Here is a 10,224-nt window from a genome sequence, read left to right on the forward strand (position 1 = left end):
TCAATTTTTTTTGGCGATTCCACACGGCTTCCATAGAGATAAACACAGGATCACATATACTGTACGAATTGTACGTTTACGGTCGGTTCCCACATGTATTAATCATCTCAAGGTTTCTTTTTGCAAATTATTTGCATCTTCTGAAATGTTTTCGCAACGAGCTCTGTTTTCGTCAGATAATTAAATTAGCGCCGTCATTTATAAGTATGTGCAGCCATAATACTCGGCATTACGGATTTGTCGTTGGCTGGATTTGTTTAGAAATTTGAAACCGTTTTAATTCATAACGCTAATTATTTTCCGGTAGACTGCAAATCCTAGTTGTAATTTTCTGTGTTTTCCTTTTAAAGGAATCGACCCCAAAATACAAACTCGTTTAACGTGTCGTGTCGTGACTCTCCCAGCGTCCCGCTCCCAGGCCGCTCCAGGCCAGCACTGCAGTGCCAGGGAAATGCGAGAGCGCAAGAGCAGGGCTGCACCTCTCCGGCCAGCAGCTAAGGTCAACACCTGTGAGCTGCCGTCAGAGCGGAGAGGCCGCGGGGATCCCGCTCAATGAAAGTTATGGCTCTAACATGGACTTCAGCTGAAATCCAACACGGAAACAGCTACACGGTGTCAACAAATAGCACAGCACATTTATAGCTTTTTCAGGGTTCTGCCTGAGCTGCTTCTCTAACCACAAGCGGAGCAGGTACCTCTTTTACTCTTTCCCACTGTAACTGTAACTCATACATTTAAAAAAGGAAAAAGCTTTCTTTTTTTCTTTTTTGTTATTCTGTCATGTATTTTTTTTTTGTCATCGCAGGTGCAATCTGTCATATTACACTGCTGTGTGTGACCTTCCCTACAGGGTCAACAAAGTATTGTCCTGTCCCGTCCCATCCTGTACTGCAAGTCTTTAAATATAAACAGCATCTGTGAGTCAATCAAGCCCAAATCACAGCTAAGTCTCTATAAAGACAATAAGTTTTATTCTAATAATACAAAAAACAGTGAAGATGACAGTAAAGTGTACATAGTGCTTCAGATTTCGGGTGTGTGAACACATTTGGAAAATGTAATGTACAGTAATGTTGCTGTCTGACAGCATCTGGGTGGTGTGATAGGACATGGGTTCGATGCCCGCTCAGTCTCTGTGGACTCATTTTCTCCACGTGTCTGTGTGGGTTTCCTCCCACAGTCCAAAGACATGCTGTTCAGGTTCACCCACAGTGTGTGAGTAACAGAGCGAGTGTGTGTTCCACTGATGTATGGATGAGTGACCCGGTGTAAGTAGTGTATCTAGCAAAGTCACTGCGGTGAATAAGGTGTGTGGGCTCATAACACTACACAGAGTTCATTGGAAGTCATTTTGGACAAAAGCGTCTGCTAAATAAATAAATGTAAATGTTTAAATAATATACAGTAATAAAGTATTTCTATGTATAAAATAAAAGATCTATAAAACAAACTAAGCAGGTCTACGGTCTTTACGTCAGTGACCGGAGCATGACTCTGTTACAGAGCTCCAAACCCCGTTTCTCCGCTGACTCATTAGCCGCTGGGTCTTGTGAGCCAGTTGCTGGCCAAGGGGTTGATACAGCTGTTTCTCCAAGCCTGAAGATCTGCAGCTTTTGAAAGAATTGCTTTGTAAGGATCAGGAACTGAAAGGTGAAAGATCAGGGCTGTTTAGTTTAATAGGCGGACAGGTGGGAAACCCCATAAGTGGGAACACGCATTATTTCCTTCAGAAAATATTGTCTTATTTATAGAGTTAATTTCAGCCGAGTATCAGATATGCGTTCCAAAACAGTCATGTTTAAAATCAACACAATCCACGGCATAAAGGAAGAGAACTGTGAGATGGGTATCGCTGTCAAAGCATCGCTCATTGCAGCCAGCTGGACAACCCAGGTATCTAAAACTTACATGAGAATTTTTTGGTTTTTTCGAAAAAAAAAAAACAAAACACAGAATCATCCAAGTAACTGTCAGACTAGTGCAACAGGTGACCGCATAAAAGTGTCACACAAAGGTGATGGGATGACTGCACAGATATCAAATATACATTCATATACATAGAACAGTGTAAACTACATGGAATATGTAAGTACTGGATTTTTGTTTTCACCCTCTGTATGTATAAGTATGTCTTTAAATATGTTGGAATGGTTGTGTTACGGCACAACAGACATTATACAGTACAGTTATAATTATAATATTTATGCACTATATAAAAATGTATGTTTTTTTAATTTTTTTTCTGCCTCCAAGCATAAATCATTATTTTTGATTCATAGTGGAAATCTGGCCTACAGCTTATGGAATAAGATGCCTTCACTTTATCAGGTGAATGTTTCAGAGCAACCAAAGATCTCATCTCCCTTTAAACCGTGAAACCTCCTTCCGTGTACAAGCCACACACTTCACAGGCTTCGAAAATGGACCAAAGACTGCAAGCATATTAGAGATTTTTTTTATTGCTGTTATCGTATGATGAACGCGCACCTCTCCGATAAACCTAAACCTTCTCGACAAAGAAGGTGAGACGTTTTTGGTCTGATCAAGACGAGCGAGGGTCGTGAAAACTTCTTGAGAGCATCCAAGGCCGGAGCGATGGTATAACCATATTGGGAAGTACAGCTTGACATCTGCCAGGTTCTTTACTAGGAAACAAGCTAAAGGGTGTGGACACCACATCTCCTGAAGGAAATAACAACTGTTGTGTCTCGCTTGACTGGATGGCAGTTTCTGGTTCAGCTTCTGGGGATACAAGCCATCAGCTTGGGCAGGACAGCAGCAGACCGTACAAAACTGAGCGTCAAAGTGCCGCGGCACTCCTGCACGCCAAACACGTCTGTACGCGACCTGAAGACACCTGAGTGTTTGTCATGTTGATGTACTCAAGGTGGACCCAGCATGGCCAGACCTGAAACCCCTCTGAATAACATGTTTCTGTCTGCCTGCTGTCCCTTGGCTTTCCTTTCCTCAGCGGCGCAAACCCCTTGACCCAAATTCAGAAGCTCTGTCCCCCGGCCCAGTTGAGGTGACAGCTGTGACACGGACCACCAGCTCACATGGTGAGGAACACATGGCAGCGGCAGGTGGGAGGAGGCCCCGGGGCTCTTTCTCATCCCCCTTCCTGCAGCGTCACCTCTTTCCAAGGCCAGGCGTTCCCGCTGGAATGTGTCGACTCCATCCCCCACATCCACTCGCCACCAGGCAGCCTTTTGACATTCTGGACCTTCTAAGAAGAATGGCATTTGCATTTAACACATTGCAAAAATCCTCCGAATTCCACGTCCTGACTCAGGGCCTCGGGTTGGCCGCCGCGGTCTGCTAATGAAAGGCCGTGGTTCTGGGAATTTATTGTGTGCCAACTGCGGCAGAACACATGGCAGATGCTACTGTAGGAGCAAATAGCGACATCGAAATGCAGAAGAAAAGCTCCTCAGGCTTTGAAGTCCAAGACAGTGTGGAAAAAGGTGACTCTTGACTTAGAAGGATGGAGTCATAGAAAAGGAACTGTCCCACCGAAAGAAGCCACAATATAAACCTTTTATATACTATACATACATATATATGTATATATAATATGTATGTAGCTCCAAAATTATATATTTTTATACATATATAGTACGGTTATGAGCGCAACTAGTGGAAGGTACAACTACGTATGTATATACAGTATATTAAACTACACTATGTATAATTGTACTATATATACACTGTATACATATTGGGGGGTGCAAGGGGTTTGACCGGGTGGGTCTGAGGTTCGATTCTCGCTTGGGGTGCCTTGCGATGGAGTGGCGTCCCGTCCTGGGTGTGTCCCCTCCCCCTCCAGCCTTGCGCCCTGTGTTGCCGGGTCAGGCTCCGGGTTCGGCGCGACTCCGCTTGGGGCAAGTGGTTGTAGACATTCTACGTGTGTCTGTGTCTGTGTGTGTGTGTGTCTGTGTGTGTGTGTGTGTGTGTGTGTGTGTGTGTAGCTGTAGTTTGCATTAGTTCAGAATAAGTGTTTAAGCATTCCATATTAGGGAAAACTTAATGAATAGAATATAACAAAACAAAAACTTTGCTCTGACAGCAGAACTGAAGATCTAAGATTCACGTGAGAATATCTGATTGCTGTCACACTCAGAAAGTAAAAAAGCAGTCATAAACAGATGTTTCCTATGAAAAGGAGAAGCAGACGTTATGAGGCATGCCCCGATACACTATGGCTCACTTGCGGCATGCAAATTATACGCTGGGCATGCACAGTTTACAATATATATTTAATTTTCTTATGAATTGTTTGAGTTATTCAGCCGTCTATATGCAGCACCTCAGAAAAACCTTGACATGTACATTTCTGTATTTTCTAGTGTAAAAATTGTGAAAAAAGAAGATATTATTTCACAAACCTACACAAGACACTGTTCACATTCAGTGGAAAAGAACAATAAGGGAAATTAAAACATGATTTGTTTTTTCTTCTGGCATCCCATCAAAAATCTTATTTGGCACCTTTCCTGAGTTTAATCACTAATTTAATGTGTAATATTTCTATCATTTGTAATGAATAATAATTTATGCTTTCAACTGATATCCCTTGACTGAGGAAAACCACACTGATGATCTTCTAGAAAGGATCTTCCTCAAACCTGAGATGACACACTTGATTGAGTTCACACACATCCATCCTTGACAAACTTGACAACACTGTGCTCCTGCTGGACAGTCAATAATAAACATTTTGTGTCACTAAATGCTGACAAAGAGGTGCTGGAGTCAAAAGTCTGACAGCAACTGATCTCTTTCTCTGTGACCCTCTTCCTTGTGTCTTCAGATTGATTTTTATAGATCTATCAGTTGTTTCAAGAAATCCATACTATAATTAAAGGGTTTTTCCTTTCTCTGGAATCTGGGTCATTACAGCGAATCTCACTACGGTGTTAAAGTAAAATATTAATAAAAATTACAATACGCGGGGATGGTGTCATAACAACACAGCATAACACGGAGGTTGACTCACATTCGGTGGAATTATGAATAAATTGACACGTGTCACTAATTTCACTTTAGCACCAATGTGTAACTTTACGCTCCTATAAGCAAATACACACACCTTCTGAACCGCTCGTCCCATAGGGGGTTGCGGGGAACCGGAGCCTAACCCGGCAACACAGGGCGTAGGGGACACACCCAGGACAGGACGCCAGTCCGTCGTAAGGCACCCCAAGCAGGACTCGAACCCCAGACCCACCGGAGAGCGGGACCCGGTCCAACCCGCTGCGCCACCGCACCCCCCGTGAGCAAATGCACTTTCTATATTCATTTACATTACATGTACATTTATTCATTTAGCAGATGCTTTTCTCCAAAGCGACGTACATCTCAGCGAAAATACAATTTGTGCATTACATCAGGAGAGAGAGACACAATGTAATTCTTAAGTAAACCTTGTTTGTTTCTTCCCACTTTATGCACTGACGTTCATCGCACGACCAGGTGCATAAAATGCAGGATGGATGAATCCTGATCACCTTCCTACATTTTTTTTTTTAAATAAGGTACGCAAACATTTGCATACAATACATGAGCAGCGGCTGTGTAAAGGCTTCTCTGGGGATGATCATAAAGTTACGGTGCATGAACATTTACACCATACATGAGCTTGAGAGATCGTGGGCAAAGTGAGTCCGGAAAAGGTGAGTTTTCAGACCCTTCTTGAATGTAGACAGAGTTTCTGCGGATCCTTTCTTGGAGTTTGAGTCTCCAGCCATCTAGGCCCTGAAAGTACCCTGGTACGGGCCTATTATGTAAATATGCCCTGATGTGCAGTGGAGGGTGATACAGAGCACAGTGCCCTAAAGGGAGTGTCTCAGTACTGTGTGAAACCAACCAGGAGTCAAAAATAATAGCCGGCACATGTAACAATGCACTTAAAGTACATATTTGCATAAAGACACATGTGAAGGTGGGCCAGGCTGAGTCAATATAGCGTATCATGTGAAGAGGAGATCCACGCTATTGCAGCTTCCCTCCCGACGACGTGGTGACACTCGGATGCTGCTCAGGGACCCAGCTTTGCGTTTCACCGGAGACTGAAGAGCATCTGGCATCAATGGGTCAGGTAGGACGATTCATTTCTTCTCGTGCCACATATTGTGCTCTTTAAACTACAGATACATGGCGTATGGTGAATTTTTTAAGATTTTAAAGTTGATCTCTGTTTGCCGAGTCGATCCAGGGGTCATGTGGGGGTGGGCGTGAGGGTGACGCATTTTCATGCTATCCATCTTCTGTTGATATTTGGATAGAAATGTGTGGTTTTGGTAAAGGGACTGCAATGTCGGGCTCATTCACCGAGACGCCGTTTAAAGCCATCCTTAAATACAGTGGTTTAGGGAAATCAGTGATGAAAAACATTATACAGTATTTATGAAACGTCGTAAGTAATTGCTCACTCGTAACTCATACTCGCTTGTCCTTGTGAGGGTCACAGTGGTCCACATTCTATCCCAGAATCACTGGGTGCTAGGGTAGGATGGGCATACATAAACTGTATACATAAACTGTTACATTTCAGCATTTTTATTGCATGCATCAGTGTATTCCTATATCAGCAACAGCAGATGGTTCAGTGATATGAAAGGGAACTGTTATAGACCCTGGTGGCTTTGGGCAGAGTGAAAGGTCACCCCAGAACTTCAGGACCTTCATTTGGACACCATAGATTGGTTATGAAGAGGTGAATGGGGGATGCCTTGACACTAAGTGGAATTTCCCAAAGCTAGTAGCCCTGGTTTCATTTCATGATTCATTTTTCATTTCATTTTTTTTCTTTTGCCCATCTAGCAGATGGCACACACACACACACACACACACACACACACACACACACACACACACACACACCTTCTGAACCGCTCATCCCATACGGGGTCACGGGGAACCAGAGCCTACCCGGCAACACAGGGCATAAGGCCGGAGGGGGAGGGGACAGACCCGGGACGGGACGCCAGTCCGTCGCAAGGCACCCCAAGCAGGACTCGAACCCCAGACCCCCCAGAGAGGAGGACCCAGTCCAACCCACTGCACCACTGCACCTCCTTAATCAGATGGCATACATTTTTGTTTTTTTTAACTTCTGCTGAACTGCATTTGAACTACAGGGAATATTCAGTTCTGTTTAGTGTGTATTTAAACTGCACTGTACCCCAACATATATTAATAATTCACCACTCATTGAGAGCAGCAGCACTGGAACAGCAAAGCATGGAAACGATTAACTTTGAAATCAATGTCAAACTTCGAAGTCTGTTAACTGCAGAGGAAGAGTTATGTTAATGTGCCTCATGTGTTTGCCAATGGCTGAAGTCAAAGAGGAGGCCCTCATGTACAAAATTCATCATCATCATCCATCATCATTCTGTGCCTTGCAGAATGTTGTGACTTAGAGAGTTTTCTAGCATATGGCAACTTTACAGTCATTAGGAAACAATGTGCAGTCTCCAAAAATGACACGTGATGATTATTGAAAAGAGTTCGGAGCAAAGAAGACGGCGCAACTAAGTAAAGCCTGAAGGCTGTGGGCCTTTATTCAAATTGCCGGTATCACAATGCAAGCCAAGAGACTTATCGAATCTTGACATTCTAAGGCTGGGCGGCACAGTGGCGCAGTGGGTAGCACTGCTGCCTCACAGTGTCTGGGGGTGCGAGAAGACGTGTGTTTTATCAGTCTGTGTAGAGTTTGCATGTTCTCCTGGTGTCTGTGTAGGTTTCCTCTGGGTGCTCTGGTTTCCACCCAGAGTCCCAAGAGATGCTGCTCAGGTTCACTATAGTGTGTGAGTGACACAGAGAGTGTGTTCCACTGATGTACAGCTGAGCGACCCATTGTAAGTAGTGTGTCTAGCAGTGTAAATCACCTTGGTGAATAAGGTGTGTGAGCTGGTAACTCTACATAGAGTTTGTTGGAAGTCGCTTTGGAGAAAAGCGTCTGCTAAATAAATAAATGTAAGTGAAGAATGCAACCACAGAGTGACGCTTTTAATATTTTAATGACACATAACCCGATACCCATAATGCTCCAGTACTGAGACTTTTTTCTTGTCGTTTCAGGGTAGTTCAAATCCTCAGTTATATCCAGGAGACATCGTTGAGTTTCCGAGGAACAAGTACTTCTCCCACTTTGGAATATATTACGGAGAGAGAGATGGGGTGTCTTATGTGGCACATTTTACATGCCGGGGTACTGTATGTCAGCTCATTCACTTCCTACCGAATTTATATTTACACAGTCTCTTTACAATTGTACACTCATACGATTCTTCCATAGTGACCAAGACTCGGTTTCCTAAGATCAAACGTGTCCTTCGTCCTGCTGTTCAGATTCCGATTCGAAGATCCTGCTCTTTGGCAGAGCCCTGAAGTCCGCAGTGAAACTGGAACCCATCGACATAGTGGGGAAGAAGTACAAGGTGAACAACTACCTGGACGACAAGCACCCGGCACGAGATTTTTACACCATCGTCAAACCCGAGATCGACGAGGCCATGGGCAAGATCATCACTTACGACATCTTGTTCCACAACAGCGAACACCAGGCCACCCTGTTTAGATACGGAGTCAAGAAGTCCGAGCAGGTGAGCTGCCTGAGGGTGAACCCGTTGCGACACTCATCTCTGTAAGGCGACGTGTTGCTCATTTCCAGAGCAGTTCCTCTCATCTGATATTAACGAGAATATATTTTCTCAGGATTTATCATTTTAGTGGGTGAGTTTGGCTACGTGCCAATTTGCTGGAAATGTCATTGCAGGAATAAATGTGAAACCAGTATGAGCCCTTCACATGGTACCTAACACATTGGAGTTTCACTCTTCATATGAGCACGTTCCTACCAGGCCGCCACAATCTAATAAAAGATTTCCTCCCCAGATTGAAAAAATCTACGCTCATATTGCTCCAACCTGGAAGTCACTTTTCAAGAAGAAAAAATTGTAAGGAGTGAAAGACAACTGTTGAAATGTAATTTTTTTTTTTTTTGTGTGTGTGTGTGAAGGGTTAAGATTGGAGCTCCAGTCTTTACAGCCGTACACAGGTTTGCGTCAATGTTACGCATTCCCTTTTTTGCTTCTTAACAAAATCAAAATACGGAAATCATAACTGGGTGACATGAATCTTTACAGTTACTGCTGGACTCTGGTGTCGGAGCATTTTCTGTTCGGTTAAAGGCAGGATATCATGGGATTCGCCTCTCATGAGCCTGACAGTTATGAGAGATTCTGCAGTTTTACCTTTGAGGGATGGGCGACACATGACTGATCACATTGATTCAGGTTTTTCAACGGTCTGTTATCACAGACCCAGCATAACATGTCACAGGAGACGGTTACATCCCGTCATTGTCGTGTCAAGAGATCGGCAGGATTTCATTTAATTTTCTTTTACTTTACCAGAACCTGACTGCGTTTCCCTTTCGCTTCATGCATTTAGTAGTTTGGTTATTCATCATATTTTTTTTAATCAGTTGTCCTATTCCTCAGCTTCTTCTATTAAATCCTAATGCCTTTCATGTTCTTTAATTCTTAGTGAGGACTAGCGAGCAAAGTATGACCTCTTTCGCTCCCAGAGTGCTGTGACTTTTCACACACTCACATCTGTTCTTTGTGTATTTTATGCTATTTATGTTTTTTTCTTTTCTTTTCTTACTTTTTAAATTGTATTTTCTGCTTATTCAGGAATAAATAAGTTAATAAACAAATGCTGAGTTCTATCTTACTGCATATTCTGCTTATTTGGGAATAAAGAGTAAACTAACAAAGGCTAATTAAATACTAATGTGGGTGGGGATTAGTGTTTTAAATAACTAAATTTTTCCATCACTGATAAAGGCCCCGCATCTGAGTCTTGTGAGGTCGGTACAAGTTGATGGCTTCACCACTTATCTGAGTCTAAGGAGCCAAGAAACACATCAAGTTCAAAAGGTTAAATGACCTCTGGTTACATTTACATTTCTTTATTTAGCTGACGCTTTTCTCCAAAGCAACTTACGATGTTAAGGTCACAGTTATTACATGTTTCCAATCATTTACCCAACTGGGTAGTTTTACTGGAGCACTTTAGGGTAAATATGTTGCTCAAGGGTACTACAGCCAGAGGTGGGAGTCAAACCTGCAACCTTTGTGTTTAAAGAGGATGGCTGGTAGCATAATGGTTAGCACTATTGCCTTTGGACCCGCAGGTTGGAGCCTCACCCAC

The 10,224-nt window shown here is 43.2% G+C and overlaps 1 protein-coding gene across 1 annotated transcript; it reads left to right on the plus strand.

Annotated features, from left to right (window-relative positions):
* Window positions 1–6,006: 6,006 nt before the first annotated feature.
* plaat1l (phospholipase A and acyltransferase 1-like) lies at window positions 6,007–9,511 on the plus strand. Its single transcript, XM_018731176.2, has 4 exons — window positions 6,007–6,097; window positions 8,086–8,215; window positions 8,356–8,609; window positions 8,902–9,511. The coding sequence occupies exons 1-4, from the start codon at window positions 6,089–6,091 to the stop codon at window positions 8,965–8,967; spliced, it is 459 nt and encodes a 152-aa protein (XP_018586692.1). The 5' UTR covers window positions 6,007–6,088; the 3' UTR covers window positions 8,968–9,511.
* The last annotated feature ends 713 nt before the right edge of the window (window positions 9,512–10,224 follow it).

This window comes from Scleropages formosus, chromosome 15 (assembly GCF_900964775.1).
Source record: "Scleropages formosus chromosome 15, fSclFor1.1, whole genome shotgun sequence".
Classification (NCBI taxonomy): domain Eukaryota; kingdom Metazoa; phylum Chordata; class Actinopteri; order Osteoglossiformes; family Osteoglossidae; genus Scleropages; species Scleropages formosus.

Coding starts and splice junctions, on each gene's coding strand:
- plaat1l (XM_018731176.2), top strand. Junction 8,216..8,355: donor GGCACATTTTACATGCCGGG/GTACTGTATGTC, acceptor CCTGCTGTTCAG/ATTCCGATTCGAAGATCCTG. Junction 8,610..8,901: donor GAGTCAAGAAGTCCGAGCAG/GTGAGCTGCCTG, acceptor TTTCCTCCCCAG/ATTGAAAAAATCTACGCTCA.